Consider the following 25,294-nt stretch of genomic DNA (forward strand, 5'->3'; position numbering starts at 1 on the left):
GTACTTAGGGCAGCGGTGGATAAGGGGCCACAATTTACAGAGGGGGGCTAAGTATAGTGTGCAATTCTTTTTCATTTTTAAATTGCTGCTGGCACTACCAGATTTCTGATCCCTAACACTGGAGAAGAGTTAGAGACTGATGCATGTTTATTAATGATAAACAGAGATGAGTACAGGTCAGTAAGTAAGCCAACACAACAAAACCTATATCCTGTCATTACCAATGTGTCATTTCATAACGGGTAAAAGCAGAGAGCTCCATACAGACCTTCGGAACCTTATTGTTGCAAAACATACTGATGGCATTGGTTATAGAATGAACTTCTTAATGCTTCAATGAGCACTGTTGAGGGTAGGGATGCTCCGATCCGATATTTATATTGGGTATCGGCGTCGATACTCAATAAAATTCTAGATCGGGTATCGGTGACAATTGGCCCGATCTGATATCAAAATTTTGTAAATGAAATGCTAGCACCATGAACAATCTAACATGTGGAGCAGCGAACAGCATGGAGCGAGCAACAACATCCGCAATTTAGAGGTATTTGCCAACAGCTATGCCAATAAATTCCACCGCTGTTTGTAATATATGCAGAGCAAATGTTCCAGGTTCATCTTGTTTAAACTGTACAGCTCCTACTAGTCAACACTAAAAACAACAACATTTTATAATTCAAATTAATTCCATTTTAAATGACCACTTGAAAGACGAGTTGTGGGGTGTTTTGAAGGAGGGAAATGGTAGGTTTTACGCAAACTATGTCATAAGCATAACACTTCAAAGTAGATAATGATCTAAAGCTACATACAGTTATGTTAACAAATTCTTAATTATAAATATCAATATTTTCATATTTAAAATTCAATGCATGAAAGACAGATTGACATTATTTGAGCTGTGAATGCATTCACAAAGCAGATTCACAAAACTTTGAAATTTCTTTGATCATAATGTTTACCACAAAAAAAGTGCTTGAATAAATGTGATCGCTTAGAACATTTGCGCAGATTCTTCAGACAGAGTTATTGTTCACAAACACTGAGCCGTTTTTCCTCAAAACAAAATAATCTTAACATCATAATCACATGCGGACTAAAGTGTTTATGAGCAGTCTGCTTTATTAGCAGTTTGCTATCTTATCAACCCAAATTACAACTTGTTCTTGCGACAGAATTATAATAATCAATGTTCATTCAAACATAATTTTAATAAACAAAGAATTAAGCTTTTTATAAATTGTAGTTTAACATTTTAAGTTGCATGATTTCAGTTTAATAGACACACTTTTACTAAAGTTTGATTTCATTGCATTTGATTACTAAAATTTAATTGAACTCTGAAGAGTCCTAAAATACAGAATTAAAGAAAAAAGGTTGTATAGGCTACATATTAAGCCCATGCAGAGACCAGCCAAAGCAAACCGATGCCCATCACATCACTTCTTCGCATCAGCAAAGGCAGAAATATTACTGATCATAACATAAGGAAAGTGGAACAGATATACATGTTTTAGCTACATGAAATATTGTATTTGACAGTTTGATTAATACATTCTTTAGTCTTTGTTAGCTATTTTATATGCCCTACACAAAGTTTTTTGACCGCCTTCTGTGCCATTCTTTGTTTTAGACTTGTCAACTACAAGGTTACAAAACTTTTGTTTAAACGACTGTCAAACTAGTTGTAGCGCTCATCCCTAATTTATTTGGACACGTTAACAAAGATATTGAAGCTGTTGTTTTATTTAGCTGCTTTTGTATTGTATAATGTTAACAGCACCTTGAGAAATATATTTACGGAGAAAAATGTTGACGTACATGTATAATCAAATGCAATAATCAAAATATTTTCAGAATGCATATTCTTCACTGTTACATATAAAATGACTCAACTGACTGTTTTCAAGGATACTCGTCAAGTCAGGTAATTTGACATAATTCTGTATCTAGCCTATTTGTCCCTTAAAGCACAAGACGACACAGAAAAAAGGAAGAGACAGGTGTAAGGTGCGGGCTGATCGAGCAAGTTACAAATCCGTCAACTGTCTCGGGCATCCGTCACACTGGCTATCAGGCACTCGCGTGAGCGGACTAGCTTTCAAGTGTTAGACAAAGAGAAGTGACAGCAACCATCATATGCGTGTTTTTACTTTAAAGTGTTAAATGGGTATTTACTGTTAAGGGGACAACAACGCGCTATCAAGCAGCTGTATGCAGAAGATGTTAGATCTAATGGACAAAATAAGCGCATGCAGTTTACATATGAACCCGACCAGCAATCATACTGAAAAAACAATGAACGCAGCATTTTTTTATTTCTGGTTTGACATCTGCGAGGCAGAGCCGAACACTGTAAATGTGTGTTAGAAGTCTGAAATGGTGAGAAAACATTGTGCTTTGTAAGTTTTTTGTCTTTAAACCAACCTCTAGGTCTTTAGCCGGTACAGTATAAATTCTGTCTGGCTAGCGCACAGAGAGTAGGCGGTCTTTTCTGTGTGCCCGAACGCCTTCAACCACATGAGCGTCTACACCACAAACACAATCCCGTTGAATGTGTTTTCGACTCTTCTATAAGTGGTAGAAAGTCGACAAGCTCAAAAGTTTCACACCCCGTTTACAACTATATTTATCGTCATCAACTTGTGATACGATCAACCAAAATGCATATCAAGTGTAGGCTACAGAGTCCCTGAGAGGACAGGGGCACTTCAAAGCCCAATAAGATTTTCAACTCCTAGAGCCGCCAGTGATGTAGGGACATGCACATTACTGACTAACATAAGCTACCGTGAACAAGTTGAATCAGACAGCATTTTCATTTTTTCTACAGTGATTTAACTATAATTCCTGCCCTGAATGAGTTTATGACTTTGCCTTTCATTGACCATTGTCACATTATTTTGTTCTCACAACATTATGGCAAGTTTATAAGCGAAGAGTTTTAACCTGGATATTTCGTTCAGTGAGATCTAATGCAGTGTGATTTAGGTGTTCCCTTAATTTTGAGCAGTGGATATAAGAAAGCAGTTCCCGTTGCAGAATTTCACCTTGTATTTTTGACGCAATTCCTCAGTCTCTTCTTTTTCCACTTCCAACACACGGCGCTTTTCTGTGGCATCTTCTGCATAGTCCAACTGTAAGCATTTGCACACAGGTTAGAGAGGCATACAACTAATAAATTCACATTCATTACCAAGCACAAAAAGACAAACTCTCTTCTCACCTCCATCTCCATACGCCCCATTCCCATGACGTCATATTTGAGGATGATGGGCACAGGGTCAGTTCGTCCTATGAGGTTGGGGGAGAGGCAGAGAGAGAGATAGGATAGAGGTTAGACTCATGCTCGGATATTAGAGAAAACTCGGGGCGGGACAGCCTGCTTAAGAGCACAGAGTGCTGGGTTAGAGAGACTGCCTTCAAGTGCAAGAGACCAGAAAGCTACAGTGAACCAAACTCTAGCCATTCTCACAGCTTTATGTGCAGCTCCCCTCTAATCTAATCCAGGTGCTGCGATATGATAACTAAAACTAGTACATAAATAAGGGAACGAAGTCCAATGGTTTAATCTTGTTTGACATGAGTTTGCCGATTTTATTAACAATTGTGAACAATGAATTGCACTTGAACGGTATACACTGAAAAAGTATAAAATCTTCCATTAAAAGACAAACAAGAAGGGAAAGGCGACGTAATGGTTTTGTCAAATGTCAATTTGTCAAATGATTTTGTCAGCTTCCTTTTCTTACTTTCTGTTATCTCTCTGCCCTGTTTTGTTAAACGCATATTCTTCTCTATTTCAGTGCAGTATGCAATTTCTATTTCTCTATTTCTGTCCAGCTCATGTTCTTAACCAAGAGGACAGGAAGAATTTGGGTTGCCAGAAGGAGTGCTGATAAAAAGGGGAGGGGACATCGGTATTTAACTGCATCTTTTCACAGCACTGTGTTACTGATCCACGGTATGACTGCTCTTAAAAAACATTATACAAGTTCAAACTTTCTCTAAGCTGTCAATTGACTATTTCGATATGCCTTGCAGGGCCACCTGGATGCACGACCAGGTCTATCATGACATCCTGAAATATTGTATAGTATAGTCCTATTCTTTTAGATACACAAGCTGTGAAAAGACCTAGATAAGAGGAAAGTAACATCAGAAAAAAAAGAACAAATCAGAATTAAACAAAAGGAAAAATAAGGACAATCAAAACTACATTGAAGATTGACACATAATTGCTTAATCCACTCATAACCAGCCAAACGAAGCAGAGAGACAGAAAGATAGAGATAGACAAAGATAAGAGAACAGAGAGAATAAGGACACAAGCACTGAGCTACAGCAGCAGAGTGACGTCATAGGCCAGAGGTTGCCATGGTGACAGTGCAGGGCTGGGGAAAGGATGTACTTACCTGTGAGAGTGTGGGGATGGGGTGGGGGGTGGCAAACATACAAACACATTGACAGGAAAGGGTGGGTGGGGGATTGGGTCTCAAATAAAGAAGAAAAGGCACAAGTACAGAAGTCATACTAATTTTCAGCTGCATGGTCAGTCAATCAGACTCCAATCAAGTGTTTGAATTTCAGTTTTTTTCTGTCAGCCTTCCTCTTTTTTGTCAATATTTTAGGGGGTCATTCAATGTTTAAAAAGGCAGGGTCAGTTCATACCCTTGGGCTGATGTCAAACTAAACGGTGAGAGCAAACCAAGGTATATTAATCGAAATATCTACATTCTACAACAGCTTAACAAACGCCACAAAGGGCTAGGAACTAACACGCGATGTGTGTCCCAAATGAGAAAGTACCACACTTCATATTTCCCCTTAAAAATTCATCTATTCTATATAATTCATCAAGATCTATTAATCGATTTTTTTATGCAGTTTTTAGATTATTAAAGTTTAACATACAAGTTTGTGGCTCTTCGTTTCTTTTTTAAACTCACCATTATTATCTGATGTATACTGATGTTTTTTAAGTATATTTATAGCATTTGTATTGAATTCATAATCATTGACTCGAATCGAATGTAATCAATAGCTTGTTCTGACGTTCCGATTCATCGATACTCTGCCTAGTAAACCCACTATTAACACTATTTATGCTACAAAATGGCATAGGAAGATTGCATAAGTGCGCGATGTGGGACGCACCTACGGTCTGATTATTACAGCTACATTTACAGCAGGGCTACTCACACACCTGACAATATTTTTAAAGTGTTTTTTTTATGGTCCTCCAGGATCAATGTTGTCTAGCTCTGTACTACAGAAAGCCAATTTATAAACAGTGTACACAGTACACTGACACATATCTGTTGCTGATAAATTATGAACCAACACAGAGGTTTTCAAAAAGTTAACTAGCAGTAGAATAATGCTTTTCAATATAAAGGATTAAAATAAGTAATTGAGTCAGAAGAATACATTTTAAGAAAGCTGTAATCAGCATATATTAATTCCTAGCCCTTGTGCAGGAAAAGACACATGATTTGGAGAACCTTCTTATCTGTGACGCAGAAACTGGAGCTTCAGCCCAGTGGTATAATTGTCCTGTGATGAAGTGATAAAGGAGCATGTACGTAACGATAAGGGCCTGATGGGATTCCAGCCCCCACCATACCTTACAGGAAAAAGCTCTGCAGGGTTCATTGTACCACCAGGGTGTACCAAAGGACATGTTATAAACAACATGTAAAACATTTACATAATGAAACATCTCACTGGATTAGTGTCAAATATTTATTCATTCATATAACTCATGATGGTGTCTGACAACACCGTACCGTAATTTGCTTTGTCAAACCTGATTGGGTAGATTTTGATAAGGTGATGGGGGAATCCCAAAAATCAGGCCCAACTATTCAATTCTTTCCATTCCCAACAGTCTTTGGGAACAACGTAAGGCCAAGGCTAACATTACGCATTCCCAGTGAAAGAACAAAACAAGACTAGACAAAAGGTGCAATGCAACAAAAAAAGGGGAAGTGAATGTTAACATCCCCCTAAAAAAAACTGAAACCAAACAGAATGAGAGTGTTCTAGAAGAGTGCATATTGAACACTAAGAGACGGGCAGCAGAATGAAGACTAATACAAAAAGAGGTAGAGACAATTTAAGCCTATTAAACACTGGTGCTCTGATGATGAGAGTCATATCAAAACAAAAAAATGGGGAAAGTAAAATAAAATTTAACAAAAATGAAAGCATAAATCAAATAACCAATTCAATCAGGGGTAAAAATAACATTTACCACTAAGTTTACCATCAGCACAACATGGCCAGGATCATAATGCTGCAAAAAAGAAACACCAATTGGTTAAGCAGGAAGATTGAGGCACAAAGAGAGCGTTCAGGGATAAGGGGTAAAGGGTTAGGGGGTGGTTTTAGGGGCAGGGGCTTCGGTGTACCCCCTACCATCGGGCTTGGGTGATTACAGGGCTACCCTCACACCATCATTCCCGCTCTCCTCTTAACAGCCAATTTAAGATGAAAATGGAACAATAGTTTTAAGCTTTCAGGTTCCTCCGAAACAAAGCAAGGAGGCCTTCCGTATGAAACAGGGTTTTCTAATCAGGTCTCCCTGCTTACCTCCTCTCATGGTCCACCCTCTCATTTCCCCTCTCTTGGTTGATTGTTTTCAACATTTATATACCAACCATCACAGAATACAAAAACAGAGCACCCTCTTTCCTGTTTCACCATTGCTACATGCCCCATAAGGCTCCATGTGTCCGTGTGAATGTGGTTTAGAGAGAGAGGCCACTGTATGCATACTTCTTCACGCAGCTGTACGAGCTATGAGAAGCATACGTTGTGAGTGAGCTTTTAGCAACACGTCATTCTGATTCTGGCCAGAAGTCTGGCTTCACTCTAGCTTATTTACAAGACAAGATCTATTTCAACGTACTATTTATCTTCAAATTCAAACATTCTTGCGTTGCTTAAAACTCAGGATCACAAGACTGGATCTCCACAGCCAACATGCTTTGCAGGAGAGGGGGAAGGAGACGGGTCAAGTCAAGTGATGCTTTTATCTGTGTGCTTATAAGAGAAGTGAGATGCAGGCAGGATGGTGGGAAGACTTCTCCCTGCAAGCTAAAACACCTGAGCCCCCACCCCTTGATTTGGTGACACACATACACACACTCACAACATGTACATTTTTCACTCCCACCACACGTGTACATTCACTTCACAAAAGTGGACGCAGGCAGATAGACCGATCACAGGCTGAAGGAGGGGGAGAATGGGCAGGGGGATTGAGGCTCATTCTGCAAGCCATTCAGAGGAATCATGGGAAAGAGGCAGAATCATGTTCACAGCCAATCGGAGGGCCCCATCTCATGTTCTCAGCCAATCAAAACACCCCCATCGCAGCCAAACATATGAAATACTATTCTAACGCTAATTCCGAACACAAGTAATAAAAATGGACATTTGACGGTTAATTCTACATCGAAAAGGTTGATTCCATTTTGAGTTTCATATCGTAGCGCTGGTATTTTGAGCAGAGAGCATTTAGTGATTGTAAGCATATAGAAAAGAACTAAGAGAAGCCATTAGGCTATCATGTAAAAGGGGGAAGAGTTATTTTGGATTATTTGAAGAAACACATCCACACACACGCTTTCTCAGACATACGCACATACACACAATGGGGTAGGTCCTACAAACCTTACCTAAAAAAACAACAGTACAAAAAGAAAGAAGAGTAAAAAAACAGAGTCAATACAATGGAAACTCAATCGGGGAGACATTTCAGTAAATTCACACTCAGTGCCAAGGCTCTGTCCAAAAGATAGAGAGAAAAGAAAAAGAATGAAGTTTAAAACCATGGCATGATCACCAGAATGGGTGAACAGACATGTTGTGTGTATGCAGCAAAGTCCTACTCTGTTGATAAACAAAAAACACTTCCGATACAAACAAGCACACAGGTCATTTTCTTTACAGATGGTACCTAATTCTCCTAATTATTTTTGCCCCGCCTTCATTTGTCTCCTGCAAGGTGGAACTAATCTACTTTTCTAAGCTTTCAGTGAGCTCAGATTTTTCTGATCTGGAATCTTTCTCATGGTGCAAACAAACTTCATTCTCTACCAGTCTGCTCTGTGTTTTAAGAACAACATTATCATGACAGGATGACTACAACCATGAAAGGAAAAACTTTGAGTACGTGTTTGTGTTTGAATCTTGCCAAACTGCAAAACATAAGGGCGCCCTGGAAACATTCCTAATCTGTCACACACTTGACTTGGCTGGGATGAAATCCTCTGGCTACATCTACTTCCTCTGACTCTTCTGCACTTCCAGTTCCAAGAAAGCAGCCAATTGGGTGTCTGTCACTAAGGCAAAGCCCCAAAGGGAAGCTGTGGTTAAGCTTTCTGCTGTGATTCAAGAAACTAACTATGGCTGAGCAATAAACTGAGTTTTTTAACAGCTATTTGTTTCTGGCAATATAACATTGTTAATTAGAAACAATGTTAATGCAGTATTATGCTTAGTCTTCGTGACATCCACGGAGTCCAAGTGTTTTATGGTGGACATTTTTTAAGCGTTCTTCAGTCCAACAATGGACAAGAAGAGCAGGCTAACCACTTATGGTTCCTTCTGCTTTTGTTTGTGCTATCATTCGAACTATGGTCGATATTGGATAGTGAGAGAAGCAGATATTGGGAGCAAAGAAAATAAATACAGCGCATTTCCCACTTAAGATCTGGGACTTGCACAATGCTGACTTCAGCACTTATAACAACAGAGCTATCTTAACAGCTGCAGGGCCGTGGTCCTCAAAGTAGGCCTATGTGTGTGTGAGAGGATCTTCAAAATGTTAGCAATAAAAGCATGTCTCGAGGGAGAAGCACACATACTTCACTGATGGTCAAAATAACCTTGTAAAAGTCAACTAACAAATCTTAACCATTTATCTTGTTCCAGAGAGAGCCGATAAACTCATACATATTCATCTCATTGATTTTTGTCCAACCAATTTTCTCAAAAAATCTAATGGAATGAGTTGTGAAGGTTATTTGAACAAGCCAGTATTTTAGAGAGGCAGTTGGGGTTGCCTCCTTTCAACCTTGTGTAGAACAGCTCATACTGATTTGTATGCGTGCAGAATAACTTACTGAAACATGAGGGTGTTTTCTTTGCAAACAAAACCTCTATCATAACCTCTATTTTGTTGATAAAATATTTGCACAGCAAATATTCTGTTTAACAACATACATTATGTTGCAATAAGTGGCTATACATGCATTTAAGCATTCCTCATTGTGAGCCATAAATGCACTACACATGCAACCTCCTGGACTGTGTATTATCATCTTGACAAAACTTTGATGGCCCCCACAATATTTTCTTGTATATGAACATTCAAACATATCAAATCCAATCCAGCTCACATATTGCAAGACAACAGAATGCAGTATGCTAACAAATGCACCCTGTGCCAAGTGGCCTCTCTAATGCTCTGTACATCTCTACTCCTGTTTGTGCAAGCAGAGACAAATTGACCTTCTGTAAGGACAAACGACTCAAATCCATGTTCTTGTATTCTCTCAAAACACTTAAGACAACATGGCTGTATCAAAGAAAATCTGACGTTTTGCAACCCAAATTATGGGGCAGAAAGTAAAGTGGAAAGTTATATGCTACATTTTTGTGAGTTGTAACCATCCACACTTGCTAAAAATTATTGATCTTAACCAGTTTAAAAGTAGGGGTGTAAAAATGTATATGTTCAAATTAGGTCCTGATCTCGATTTTGGATATGTAACGGCAGCCAGCTAGCTGTGCCGTCTGTAAACCTCACTCCCCAACCTCAAGAGGTGCTCTAGTGACAAAAGCTAGAGGCTGTGGTGTTTAGCCTCCTTGTTAGAGAACCCGACTCCCATGCCGGACCGACCCGGTTCAAGGCCCGCTTTGAGGGGGTGAGTAGAACCGGTTACACATATAATAGAGTGCGGCAGGGATGACGTTGGTTCCCTTGACCAGAAGGCTATGGATGTTTCCCATTTTGGAAGATCATAAAAATAAGGTCTGTGATTAACAAACGTAAATTGTATTTATTATGAGTTTTGTATTTGAAGATAATCTTTACAAATGAACACAACATTTGTTACTTTTGAAGCCCATGAGACGATAAACAGACTACACCAGAGTCATTCGATATCAATATCACCCCCACCACCAAGCCTAATAAATCTTTCAAACTTTATTAAAAATGGTGTTCCTGGTAAGTAATTACTGTGTGAATAAATCCCATACACGTTTTTAGAGATTTGTGCCCATGTTGCATTATTTGTGAGAATTTGATATGTGATGACGTCTAAGGTTCCCACCTAAGGATGTAGTTGTTTTAGTGAGTAAATTATCATGAAAATGTATGTTGAAAGTGAACAATTCCTTTAACCACAGATCTTATTTTCTTGCTTCTGGGGTTTGCATACAAGAATAAGTCATCCCTGCGGTACTCTATACAATAGCGATTAAAATTGACTTTTAAAGACTTCTTTTTTTTTCGGTGATGCAATGTTTTGTGTATACACATCATACAAGTTTTTAAAGAGTTCTTTCATGTGTTCAACTACAAAACAAACACAAAATACCCAACATCTACCCTAGATAATAAAAGGCTTCATAAAGCGTTTGTGCATCTTTCATCTGTCTAATGTCACTTCACACCCTTCTACAACCCCTTCGTCAATCCTCTCATCCTGTCCTCCCCAATTCACTGTACATCATCAGCCCAACACTCCAAACACATTCCTCACAAACATACAACTTATGTAAGTACAAATAAGTGTACTATAACAGAGTACAGAGTGATCACAAAGAAAACATTTTTACAACTGATCAAACCACAGGGCTTTGATGCTGTTGGGTGGAAATCAAGATAAAGAGAGACATAGAGAGAGAGAGTGGGAGAGATTGAGCTTTAGGCAAAAAGGTGCTTGCTTACCCTGCATGGTTTTCCCAAGGCCTTGACCCAACTTCCAGCCATGTTTCTGAAGAAGCCGGTGCCCAATGTTATCCTGATATGTGGAAGAGAGGAAAGAAATACCACAATATTCCAATAATAAGAAGCGCATTATACATACAAAAACACACACACAGTCACAAGCACGCATGGCAGCCGAATAACTGTCAAAACCTCTTCACTCTCATCAAAGTTAAGATCATCTGATACACCTTTAAACTCCTTGTTTGAGGGGAACAGGGTGGAAAAGGAAGAGATAGGATAGATAGAACTAGAAGAGGAAAATAAATTCACTTGGGTCTGTAATAAGGCACTTGAGGCCCCTACAGTTTGGGGGAGTACATTTTGAAGTGCTTTAACAATGGGGAAAACTCAATCTATAATACACAAAAATATATCTCTGGTTTAAACATGGCATTCCTCAAAAGAACAGCTTAAAGTGGAGGTAACCACTATGAGAACATATGTAAATGCTACCAACCTCAGAGTCAACTAATTCACTTTCAGTCTCAGAAAAGGGAGGGAGGAATGTACGGTTATATATGTATTGTGACACGTAAATACATATATAAGCCGCTTCGGGGACAGAGATTAATACACAAACAACAGAGTAAATAAGAGGTAAAGAACAGCACAGACATTGAGCTTGCATTCACATCAAAAACAAAACTTTCACAAGCTTTTTTGTGAGTTCATCACCTTGACAACAGACCCACCACAAAAACATACAGTATGTAGCCGAAACGAGAGAAGAGGTCGAGGGGCGAGACAGTGAGAGAGGTAGGTCGATAGAATTATGAAGAGACAAATGGAGAGAGAGAGAGGAGGCCTCAGGTTACCATTGAGAGGCCCATCTACATGTGTTTGCATGCGTGTGTGTGTATTTTAGACCGATCTGATACTTCTATTAAAATAAAGATGTGTTAAATACTAAATGAGATGCAAAAACACCTATAATTTGATCCAAGCTGGAAATATGGATAGCAAATAAATCCATATTTTTTTTTATGTTTCTCCAACACACACAAACAACAAATAATAGGCAATGAGTAAAATATTTAATAGGTGAAAACCCAAAACCATTAACCAGCATGCAGCTTTTGTTAAACCACTTACACCGTGTCTACACCGTGCGCGATGTGACATGACAACCTGCTTATTCTTAATGGGTTTGTCGTGCTGCGCAGCATCCAGTGTGGACAAAAGTAAAAATTATAATGTTATAGACCGGTGTAGACACGGTGTTAGAGACGACGTTGTTAGTCGTGTCTGTATAGCAGGAACCATATACAGGGAGGAGAAGGCAGCAAAGAGCTGGGGATGTTGTTAGAAATTATGCAGAGCAGACAGCTGTGATGGTCATGTAACAGATGTCACAATATACAGAGGGTGAGGTTAGTGCTGGAGCAGGCAGAGCCATGAGTGGTATGAGGCAAGGAGTGGAGCAAGAACTAAGTTAGAGAGCATTATGGGTAGGAAGGGAGGCGCCATCCCCACAAGACACGCCCACTTTTCTGACGTTTCTTTCCCACGCCTTTTAACCTTTTGGCCAATTTAGATGAATATATGCGGAACTGACCGCCGTAAACAATTACATAAATGTTATAATGTGTAAACAAAGATTTTTTTTGCCTGAGCCTAAATAGCTTTGGTCCTTTCTTCCTTTGCGAAAGTAATAGCTATAGGGTTCTCATTGCATTTTTCCATCCATTAGACACTAAGCGTATACGTTTTTTTTTTCTTAGCAGAGGAGACCACAGAGCGCATTTTCAAGGCCAATTTCAGCATGGGACTGCCATGTACAAAACAGAACCGATCGCCATAACAACATCAAAATATGACGATGGTGGAATTTATCAAAATATGTGAGAGCACATCAGCTCACTGTGTACAGATACAGACTGCAGGATCAGAAGACTGTAAGTCCCAGGATCCTCAGTTTATCAGCAGTGCAGATGCGTCTGCGGTAAGCCCAGCCCAAATGGCCTGCAATGCAGTGACTCTGCAGCATCCCTCTGCTAACAACACAGAGCATTCCATCGTTCTGAGGACTGGTGAAGCATCTAAACAGCACTTTGAGCTGACCTCACATTACCTCTTCTTGCTAAGTGCCGCACTTTACATTTTAACCTCCCTCCTTAAGAGACCATTAGTTCAGGTGAATAGAACTCCATAAAGAGAGCAGTCTTTTAGTCTAATTCTTCAAATTTGCCAATCAGAATCAGCTGGACGTGGCCTGGATCCATTCACCGGTTTTGTGAATGGCATGTTGGGCAGACGCAAAAAGCGGGCGGGTTTTGTGGTGACCAACGGGTGGATGCGCTAAAATAAAACAGACAGATGAAGAGCAACAACGCCGAAGAATCCAACAGCAGTGCAAGTGGAGTGAAAACATGTCCATACGAACCTGGCTTTTTTTTAAACCCTGGGCTGTCAAAAGAACAGTCAAACGTCACAAAAACTGAAGAAACTGGCCAATCTCTACAGCTTTCTACTGATCACACGGTCTCTGATCCACTACATTACCACAGTGAATTCACACATCTACATAACCACTAACTTGCAGTTAATTCATATATATATATATATGATAAAAACTAACAAAGTAAACATGTTGTTTTGTCCAAACAAGTACACTCCAACAACATAAAGTGAAAAGAGGGAGGGGTTATGTTAACAAAGTAATAGCAGTAAGGGAATGGAGGGTGGGATCAAGTTAAGAGGAAGAGAGATGTGCAGGGGAGCATGTACCGTTCAGGATTTCAGTGTGGTTGTCAATGTTTTGTAAGCTTTATTGGAAGTGCTTATGACAATTGAGACTGAATTTTGCATACAAAATAAAGACGCTCAAGTTGTAAATTGTCTTGAACTGTCGCATTTATGATGTGCATATATGAAACCTTTATTAACTTGCAACTGATTTTATGAATCTAAAGTTTAATCTTTCCAATCATGTAAACGATACATGAAAATAGTAAGCACCTCAAACTGATATAACCACACCGGACAGTATTTAGTGATCACTGGAAATGTTAAATCAAAGGCAAGAATATGCACATAGTGGAGAATTATAGGAGCCTGTCAGTGATGGCTGATAATGAGATTATTTAAGGTGACAATGTTCCTTCCAGACTGACCTTCATATGACCATCATGCTCTACGGTTGGACGCTAAAAGGTCAGTCGCCTGAAACTGAGAGGGATATGGACAACAAAAGCAGGAAAGTGTGGCAGAGGTGACTGTTTTAAGTTTCTTGGAACTGTGATGTATTTGAGAGGTGAGTATTTTCGTTTGGCCACATGGGCAGCTGGTGTTGTCAGTGTGTTGATGGAATAAAAGAGAGGAAATGAAAGTGGCACAGTGAAAAATCTAACACATTGCTTTCCTTACCGTCAGACGGTGAAACAGCTCACGAGCAAATGGGAATTTCAATTGCATTTTTGCGGCTTAGCTTTATTTATGGGCCAACACCACTTTCAGTATTAACAACAAAAAATGTATACAGTGAATACAATATCTAGGCATATGATCAAACAGACAGCTCAACTGCCCGATCTGTGTTTACAGGTCAGGGTTGTTTTAAGATGATGAACCTTGACCTTTTCTCTCAGAACATTCTTGGGTTTCATTTTCATTGAGGTACGCTTCACTACAAAGTCTGCATGTGTATGCATGCAAAAGCAAAGCAAAGCTGTTAAAGTAATATTTTAAAGAATGCCCGTGTCAACTTTTGACCTATTAGGTGGCACATAGTTGCACCTTAGGGAGAATGCACATAGATAACTAAGTGCAAATTTGCAATATGTATCTTTTGACTCTCAATCACTGCCCAGTGCACATCTTCTTGGGTTGGGGGACAGGGTGAAAGGAAGTTGAGTTTTTGTCAAATTAATGGGAGAGAAATTAATGCTAATCTCTTTACATGCAAACAGACAAAGGTGTGGCTAGGAAGCATTAAGGAAAATAAAATATCCTTATTTAAGTACCACAGACATCTAGATGCCTACAGATCACACACAATGATTGGCAGAAGAGGGGCATGAGAAACAAAAACATGACAAACACAGCGCTCCAACCCTACACACATACATGCAGTGATGGCTGTCACTGTGCGCACTGACCAGCTGCTACGAGCACAATGATATAAATACACCATTGGTGTTTGGTGAAAAATAGCCCTCACACTATTGGTGTAAAATAGGAAAGCAAAGAGCACTGTGCCTCTAGCTTTTTCTAAAAACACATTATGCACGATGTAGTATACACTGAGAATAGTAAGTAAATTGACAGTAATAGCCATCAGTTGCTGCAGTGTATAGTGTTTTTATGCTCTTTAAGAACATGGTGTGTGGAAGTTCTGCTCTCCACGCCCCTCCATAGACAATATTGCAGGAGCTGGAATCATTTTGGTTCAGGCATGCAGCCAGGCCACCTTTCCCACTCTCTCGTGTCCTTCTCACCCTTGCTCCAGGACGGTAGGGGTTCCATACTATCAAATATAATGACGAGACCCGGGAAATCTTGATAAATAGGTTTATGTACTAGACACTAGACAATATTGTCTCCTGTTGCAGCTTCATATTTTATTTCTAAGCCATTAATAGGTTGGCTCTGCGGGCATTAAAAAAACATTAAAATGTTGCTTGAGGAGTCTGCCGTTAACAGTAGTCAGAATTTGGGACAGGGCCAAAAACAGATGGGATTAGTTAAAGAAATCTATCTGAACAGAGTCAATATTTCTGCTTGGTGACACTTTTGACAAAGAAGTTACACACTTTAACTTTAAATTAAATTATACATGTATATATAAATCTTATTATCGAATAACATTCATCATTTCCAGTGACACTAATATTATCAAATAGTAAGCAGTTCTTTTGATATAACCGGTGATATAAAAGCAGTCTGGTTTTAGAGACTGGATTGTGTCATTTTAAACAATTAAAAAAATATTGACTTCACCACCACAAGAATTTCATCCGATTACATTTCAAGGTATTCAAATGTTGTCTTTATAGTGTAGATTGACTGGAGCAGAGAGGACAACACAGAGAGGAGGAGCGGTATTAGGCATGCAAACCTCTGAAATATAGAGTAAACCAAAAGAACAAGACAGATACAGAGCCGAGAGCTGCCTGCAATATTATCTACATGCCTAGTCAGCAAAAAAATGCAGTCCCAGTTGCACAAGCACCATGCCAGCACATAATGACAGAGGGTACTGTACACCGAATCACTGTGTTGGAAGAAGAAAGACAGAATAATGAGAGAGAGGAAGTAAGAGAGAAATACAGATAAAGAAAGAGGAGGTGAGAGACAGAGAGAGTAAGAAAGTGTTACAAGGAGCCCCTAAAGAGACAGAAGGAGGAGAGCGCAGAGCGTGCAGATACAAACCGGGTCAGAGCTGTTTTAGCTAATTGGGGCCAATTCGCTGCAGGAGAGAAATGTCGAACACCCCAAGTTGTGTACAATACTGAAAATATCTGAAATTAACTGTCCTACACAAACACCAACACAAAAAATAAACACACACACACACAAGATACTGAGTACTGGTGTGCTTACACAAAACCACACACTCTCTCTTTGTGCCACTTTATTTTCAATAAAAACACACACTTTCTACACACATTGTAGCTCACCATTATGTGGGGTGGATGACACATCCAGTAGCTTCTATCTAAATCAGGTCAGTCTAGCCTTAATCGCACCAGAAAGGAACACCACGCACACCAGTTGTGTAATTGAATTTAGTGGTGTGCGTGTGCATCAAAGGCCTGCCTGCGAGTCAGTTAAATGTTGATGAATTACTGTTTTGATTTAATGCTTTAATTGAACCACTGGATTGCTGAGTGTTTAGCCGGCAATCCTTTTATATCGAGTCGGGCTCTCGGCGCTGGGGCAAATCTTGTCTTATATAGCCAGACATTTTAATTGCGGCGAAACGTCTGGTCAGGAATGCAGTTTATTCTGACCAAGAACTGCCCACTTAGACTTCTAAAGTTATTAGTAATGATTATTTACTGTCTTTCACAGCTATAATTTAGGGGGGGAAATGTGTGTGCAATATTCATTACATAATAGCTAACAAATGCTTTTGCTCTGTATTGCTTTGAGGGCTCTATTTGCAGCAAGAATGAGCACTAACTGTACTGTGGTCTGAATATACAGTGGCTATCGTGAGGGTCCTTGGCACCCTCCTACACAACAGCTGAATTGAGCTCATCCAGTTCAACAACAGTGGCCTTCTGATGTAGACACAAACAACCACTTTCTGTAACCAAGTGGGCCTGCACTTTGAGACAATGTCGATTAAGGTTATAAATTGAGCAATCAATAGTAATATATAAAAAGTGTTGGTCAGTGTCTGCCCTACATTCAAACATATTTTTCTGTTTTTACCTTTTCTATAGTGTGCCATCCACTCCACATTGAAAAAAAATGCTTCAGTCTGGAATACCAACTAGCATCAATACATGTTCATCCATACCCACAACAACACAAACCTCATTCATATCTGTGATCAAGATTAAAAAGCTACGGGTTGATCACAGTGATTGGTACAATCCAATAGATCCCCTTCACCTGTGTCTATATTATACAATCACACAGGTGATGACACCAGCTGTGTTCACTGAAGGGTGGGGTGGAGAACAGGGAAGAGGACTACACCGAGTTCAGAGGGACATAACCCTCCAGAAAGAAAGTTCTGACTTTTTTTAGAAAGGGAGATGATTTAATTTGGCTACAAGAAGGGGAGGTGCTGACCACAGAAGATGTGTGGCTGTCCCTGTCTAGACCAATCATCCACTCTCACACACAGGAAGCAGTTTAATGCTACCAAGGGAAGGTATGTTGCCTTACCGATTCAATGGGCTTGTCCAAAGAGGCCTGTTCCAACTCCAGTTGACCTTCCTCATACTGGTCAAAGTGATTCCCACCCTGAGAGAGACAGGAAAGAGAACTACAGATTAAACCACAACTGAAATATAGCACGAATAGATGCAGTCATACATTTATTTTTAAGTGGAGATCTTAAGTGAGATTTTTAATCTCAGAAACAGATGCGTTGCAGCTTTAAACACAAAGCAGACTCCACACTAACTGGACCATTCATCTGCCTCAAATCCGACAGTAATTCAGATGATAAAACGAGGTCACCTTGAAAGGGAGGAGGGGGGGATTCTCAATCCACCTGCTTATCCTTTTCTCTATAAAAGATAGGTCAGGCAGTCTTGGAAAGAATCTCTCATTCCACATATTAAAGCTGCACAGTTAATCGTCAAAAGATTGCGATCGATTAAAAAACCCACATGATCATTAATGAAAATCGACGATCGTCTATTAATTTACATCATCATTAGGTATGAAAGGACGTCCCAAACAGTCTTTTCAACCACACACTCATTATTTCTGTGCCAAATGATCACAGAAGTACTGGGATGAAAGCAGAGAGTTGCCAACTCGTATGCATGAGACACACGTTTACAAGCTCTCACCCTGCTCAAGTTAATCTCACACCAAATAACAGACCAACATTAAGTAACTACAGACTAGCAACAAAACAGTTCTTATGATTGTCTTTCAGGATTGTGGTACATTATGATAGGGTTGCAGTTTGTTCTTATATCTGTCTATTTCAGAAAGTGAACTGTTTGTTTCAGGTGATAACACTGTGTTGTTATGTTTATCAGTTGGGTCTTCTTTTGGAGAATCCTTAAAGCAACGTCCCAAATATAACATACCTAAATAAACTATTATTTGTCAGAAACTCTAGTAAATGATGTATAACTTTTAGTCATTCAGAATCGTAAAATAATCGCAATCTCTATTTGAAACAAAAGATTTGTGATTCTCAATGTATCCAGAATCGTGCAGCTCTTCCACATATCCTTCTTTTCCTTTGTATTTTCTTTGAACTGAATAGAGCCAATAAAGAGAACAAAGAAATTAGTAAAATGAGAAATTGGGAATTTAAACTCAATGCAAGTTTGGGCTTTACATTCCTTTTAAAAAGTACTCCTCAACTTCAATTTCAATTCTAATTTCTAACATAAACAAGTGAAAAGGCCAGTTTAATTGATTGATTGATTATGTTTAGCCTCGCTGCATCATAAAAATCTTCTGCTTCAGGGAAACGAGTCCCGATGAGAAACACATGAATCAGCATGCAATCTTGGACTGGCTGCTAATGCACAGACTATCAATACACTGTTGTACAAAAATCTCAAGAAAAACTCAAATCTTAAATAAAAAGCTATTTTTAGATTTCATAACTGCGGTAAAGTTTGGGCAACCTCCCAGAAATAGCTAACTTTCATTGGGCACACTAAGAGAATAAAGCAGGGAGGTCGACCAATATTACTCATTTGTTAATATATTGGCATCGGCCGATATCCGTGTATAGTTGCGCCGATTTAAAGTCAGGAAAGTCCGCGGGCAGGCCCGTGTTATTGGTGCGGAGAACGTGCTGCTGCCGCATGTGAAGGACCTTCACATTTTTTTATGTTTCAGCTTAATTGATTTTCTTTATAAAGTTGAATTTATTTAATTAAATGTGTATTTAAGTTTACATTTATGTTCCAACAAACTTGAAAAATTCTGCTTGATAAATGCTCTAAAACTTTTATGTAAATGCTTGACAGTCTTCTTTATATTACCAGTTTTATATATTTAATACTTGGTCAGTTTATTGATTTGTTTGGTTAACTTTGGATAAATATTTTATTTTAAAACTATGCAGTGCACAAAATTAAAATGCTAGAGATGGTTTAAGTCATTGTTCAATAAATGATGATGTTAAGTTTAGAAATGTTGTGCATAAAAAAAAATCGGCATCGTTTATAGAAAAACCCATATTGGTCTGTCTCTAGCAGGGACCAACATACTTTCCAGGGCTATACTGTGCAAACTTAAAAATGTGTATACTGCTCATGGCCAAATTGTATCACAATTTGTCAAGTAAACTAAGATATTTGACATTTTTAGAATGCCAAGAAAAATACCAAGAATGTGTGGTGTTCACATTCCCCAGAAACAACCTAGATGTTTAAATTTGGAAGGTTACAGGTTTTGAACACTTTTCCAGAAAAAAAGCCTAAAATCTTAAAAAGAGAGAAAGAATGAGAAAAGAGAAATTATACAGGAGTAGGGGACATAGTGTACAAAAGTCAGTTACATAAGAAGTGTTCCCTAAAAGAAATAAGGGGAAGGGTGTGCATCCCTGCATCTAATGTCTGGAATACACGACTTTAAATCTAAATAGATAGTTTTTAAACTAGACATCATACACTTGCAGACTGGCACAGACTTCCTGCAACAAGTCCAGACTGAAAATCTGGGAAAAAGTCTTGAAGTGTATCATAGCCTTAAGAAACAGAGACTTTTGAACAGGCTGCAGACCCTGTTTTAGTTTGAAAACTCTGCATTTCTGTGTTAAAGTATGAAAAAATTGAGACTTTAGAATACGCAGACGAATGGGTGTACCCTGATTTGTGAAGCCCCGGTCATAGGAGCCATACCTGAAGGCGACAATGAACAGCCTTGACCGTGTAAACAACAGGCTTGTTTGACTTCAAGCTGCGCTGCGTACACGGATCGACACAGTGACATTTCAGCAACGCGAGATAGTCAAGAGCTGTATGATTTAAATAGCTCAGTCAGTACTGCAATGTCATCCGTCGATAGGTCTAGGGGGAACCGGATAAAATCAAACAATCCTAATATGGATTACCTGGAACTAATGTTATATATGCAAATACGTCCCTACTTTTCCTTGCTATCATGTTCATTTTGTACTGGCCGGTCTGTGACTAGTAACCAACTGTCTTCCACAACCAACTTCTGTATGCCTATACAGCTGTTTACATTTGTTTGCGCATGCCCAGCGAGTCTCAATGGTCTTGTGACAGTACAAACAGCAGTGGAAATGAGGATCGTTTTCGATTTAAAACACCATTTGCTTACAACAACAGGGTAATGTAAACACCACCTAACAGGCAGTTCTAAGGCTGCCTTTGTTTAAGCTCTGACCCAAAGCAATGCTTAAAGCTGTCAGGCATAAAACAGCACCTGTTCTGAGAGTTAACACTGCACTCTCATATACACACAAAGACTTAAACCCCAGAAGACCAGCTGCCCCCCAGAAAGCTCAACACCCCAGTGAACAAACAGCTGATCACAAGGGTTTGACTCATTATGAGAAGCCTCACAGAAGACATTACACTGATGATGGTAAAGTGAACAAAGAATGTCAGTCCTCATTTGACAGCAGTCTTATCACTCAACGAGCTCTGAAGAAGAAAAAAAGAAGCATTTTGTCCCACACAGACAATGTGTTGCAACTCATAACAAACATTGAAAAAGTCAACTGCATGAAATGCATTCAACTAGTCCCATCCAAATAGGACAATTTTAGTGCCCACTTGGCCTTTTTTTCTGAGACAGGAAAGTAAGATGTGATGGAAATACTATGCTGGAAGAGTTGATCTACACATATGGGGAAACGCAATTCCGGAAAGACAGGAAATATAGAAGATGTCACCTCCATCAAGGTGTCCCGAGGGAGACCTCCCTGGAAAATAGACTTCCGCTCAGCCTGCATACACTTATCCAGTTTGCTGCTAGGGCAGCCTTATCCCCGCCAAGTGCAGGATCAGAGACAAGTTGCCTCAGGAGATGAAGCTGAACTCATCAGCAAAACTTTAAACAGAAGGGACAACCACTGAGAGACGATATGACACAATGATAACAATAATACAATGATAAATCAATATAGTACAGAACAAGAAAAATGAATACTCAATGTAATTGAAATGATTGTACTGACTATATAAAGTAAAACTTTGTGATATAAGACTAGTACGTACTATTAGGGGTGTCTGGGATTTTTAATGGGTTTAATGTTCTGATGTTGCCTGTAATTAAATGATAAAACAATTGCCTTAAACCTTATTGGAATATCATTGTCGAAGCCTATTAAATAATGGAGATGCTATTTTTCAGCTAGTCCACCATCCTTCCACTATTTTGTCCTTTGATTTAAACTTTGGAACCAAGACAGACTGCCTTAACTGCAGCAAAGAAAGGAGAACACTAGGGGTGTAATAGTTCAAATTACTCACGGTTTCGGTTCGTGCTATGTTCAGGGAAAAGGCACTACTGACAAATAAAAATAAGAACAAATAATCAAGCTACAAGTAAAACAGCACCAATAAAACATCAGAGCAAAGCAGGAAATAAAATAAGATACTGTATATATACCTTTTACGGTATAGAAATGGATTCAAGTAATCAAATGAAACATAACATTGCATATGTAATAATTAAATTAAGATTAATCATAATTGAAGTTACAGAAGCTATTGAGTAACAAGCAGTGGGTGATTTCCTTGTCTTTCTGCAGAGGAATGTGACACATCCAGTACACTGATACTGTGCACATGCGTTGTTTTTCGTCTGTTCACTTATGACATAACCTACTATGTTGGTTAAGATACTCGACAAGAGGGGCATGCTGACATACTTTGTGCGTGAATTTGTCCGCTTAAGCGCAAGACTTCAAAGATAACCTAATATTTGCGCCATGTCTGAGACTCAGCTTTCCATGTACCGCTTCGGAAATCCTCTCACAGCGTGCAAGCAAGTTTTTTTGTGCATCATTCTTGTACTTAAATGTTTAAATTGGCAAGGCTTGAATGAGTTTAGTTTAAACAGCAACTTGTGCTGTTCAGGTCTCACCTGCACTCGGGTGATGAAAGCATAAATGACTGGTCATATTACAGCATACGTCAATGTTATTTAATTTGTTGTAGGTATTAAATGTGTATCCACATCGACAAACACACATTAGCTGAACTTGGTCAGTCTGTTTTACGCATTATAATTTTTAACGAACCATATTATAAATTCGTTATCAGATTTAAGATGAGCCAGGTTCAAAGCATGTGCCGAACTGTTGGTGGAAAACCGTGGGGTTCCATTTTTTACAGAGACCGTTACAACCCTAGAGAGCACTGATAGTCTGAAGGATCACCTTTTTCTGTTGTAGAGCAACCACGCAAAACATTGCAGTGCATACTGTGTAGTATGATTCACTAAGACTCATCTCTGTGATGCTACACAAAGCTCAGTGCTTCAGCTAGAAATACAACCAAACATGGAGTGAGAAACCCTCAACGCAAAGATCAATAAATAATATGATGCCATTTTGGTTGGTCTCCAATAAAAGACCCTGATGTCCAGATAACATAACTTCTTAAGCAACATTTCGAGTACAATGTAGAACTGATTGACATGATTATGCATATCTCCAATCTTATACATGGACGCGAGTCTAACCCATGCATGTCTGACCTGTGATGTAAAGCATGGAAAAACAGTAGAATGACACATGGTGCAGAGAATTCATATAGCAAATGTGGGAGGCAAACTGTCTCTCTAGACAAAACGCACACAAATAACAACCCAGATCACACTAATCCATTCATGGATTTCATTTAGTCTCTTCAGATCATCTACAATAGCCAAAATATTGTGTTTTTTGTCCCACTGCAGCCAAAAGCTCATCACCAAAATCAAGCCTGCGCCACAGGTTGTATACATAAAAAGTATAAATCTATAGAAACATGCCTGGAGAATAAAAAAGGTGAGGTAATACGCACACAAAACAGATCTCGCCATCAAAAGGAAAGTATACCTAATTCTGGACACGGTAAGCATTGAAGCATTGCTGTCTAAAGATCCATTCAGGTAAACATGCAAAGCACTTAAATCTAACGCAGTGGCTTACCTAAAAACAAAGAAAGCAATTCAGTGTTATAGAGAATATTGCTTTTATGGGAGACCACTTATTCAATTACAACTCAACGATTCCTAAAATGTAGGAATTTTAATAACAAAATGGATAATGGTGGCGACAAAATATTAATAACACCATAACACATTATCTTAGTTGCTTGTAAAACTATTACTCTTTCAAAACCACCCACTAATATTACACAGACAGTTTACCCTGGCGCTAGCAAAATATTGTTAAAATGATTCCCTACCTATAATAACACTGCGTATTTCCATTACAGACAGAGTCTGAACATTTTTTGCATACATGTTCCTTTAAAAAAAAAATAAAGGACAAATTTGGGTTAATACTGTCACTAGCTCTTGACAAACTACCACAGCAGAACCCATAGCTGCTGGATCTATTGTAAACCAAGGGCTTCACACTGATCATGGGCTCTCTAATAAAATACAGTTTACAAGAAATAAACACCACAACAAGGCTAACCCAGTCTCAAAAGTAACAGACATCATCTAAAGGACCATGAAGGATGACAACAAAATGAGCACTTCATAACAAATTACAACTAAATATGGCAGCCAGCTACAAGAATGTGTCTACATGCAGTTTTCTCAAGAGGGGCGAAAGAAAGTTCCCACCTAGACAATGTTGTAATGTGAAAAACTGTTGTTAAAAACTTGATTTCAGCTGACATGACATGCATCAGCATCGTAAACAAAACATTTGTGTTCATGCCATACAAACACACCCATGATCAAGATGCCAGACCTGAAATCAACACAGTTAACAATGGATGATGTCTCGATCACATTGTGTCCAAGTGTCGATTTAATGCGAACAGTCATCAAACTTTAGCAATGAGAGCCATTTACAATCTGTATCTGAAGCTGAAAGGAAAATAGTCCTTATTCCGCTGGCATAACTTGCAAATTCGGTATGCAAAACAGACCACAGACATGGCATTGTGCTTGACAAGAGAGACAGTCTGAGACAAAAACAAATCAAACAAAGCGTGCATTATTCACATACAGCCCGACTGCGAGCAGAGGTAAGACCCCCAATAACACAGCTAACGTCCTAGCAGAGTTAAAACAGCTAAATCTAGACTAAAGCTTTTAACTTAAGACAGTACAAACCATAATTTAACATTCAAATCGACTCGATGGTATTGGGTTCAGGTCAGCAGTACAGATACTAGCTCATCTTCTCCTGACGGAGGCGTTTATCTCTCACTGCCAGGCCCTGGGCACAACTGCCGTCATCTTGAAAGCGTCAAATTAACGAACAACTGTTACGCAGAATGGATGAAATAAGAACACTCCTCAAGCTCTAACGGCCATGTGCTGTTTTGCTGGAAATGTTTTAAAAATGTATGAGGTCAGCTGTAAAGCGACACGGACACATTACTGGTCTCGAGCTTGTCAATGCTAAACTGGGACGTAATGGTGCGTCAGTGTCAAAATAGCAACACCGCAAGCCTCGCGCAGCAAGCAACAAAATAGCACAAG

General features: G+C 39.1%; 1 protein-coding gene across 13 annotated transcripts in view; it reads right to left on the minus strand.

Annotated features, from left to right (window-relative positions):
* Positions 1 to 25,294, minus strand: part of gpatch8 (G patch domain containing 8) — a 31,831-nt gene that overhangs the window by 6,380 nt on the left and 157 nt on the right. The window contains exons 2-8 of one of the 13 annotated variants that reach the window (XM_079456478.1): positions 22,111 to 22,147; positions 21,531 to 21,688; positions 17,852 to 17,929; positions 13,395 to 13,417; positions 10,970 to 11,042; positions 3,227 to 3,294; positions 3,051 to 3,137 (exon numbers count right to left, since the gene is read on the minus strand). In XM_079456478.1, the coding sequence (XP_079312604.1) occupies positions 3,051 to 3,137; positions 3,227 to 3,294; positions 10,970 to 10,976 (162 nt within the window). In that variant the 5' untranslated portion in view covers positions 10,977 to 11,042; positions 13,395 to 13,417; positions 17,852 to 17,929; positions 21,531 to 21,688; positions 22,111 to 22,147. Of the gene's footprint in view, positions 1 to 3,050; positions 3,138 to 3,226; positions 7,686 to 10,969; positions 13,418 to 17,851; positions 17,930 to 21,530; positions 21,689 to 22,110; positions 22,148 to 25,294 lie in introns of all 13 variants that reach the window. The other 12 variants (XM_079456473.1, XM_079456481.1, XM_079456471.1 and 9 more) reach the window with 12 other exon arrangements.

This window comes from Barbatula barbatula (genome assembly GCF_947034865.1).
Source record: "Barbatula barbatula genome assembly, chromosome: 5".
Classification (NCBI taxonomy): domain Eukaryota; kingdom Metazoa; phylum Chordata; class Actinopteri; order Cypriniformes; family Nemacheilidae; genus Barbatula; species Barbatula barbatula.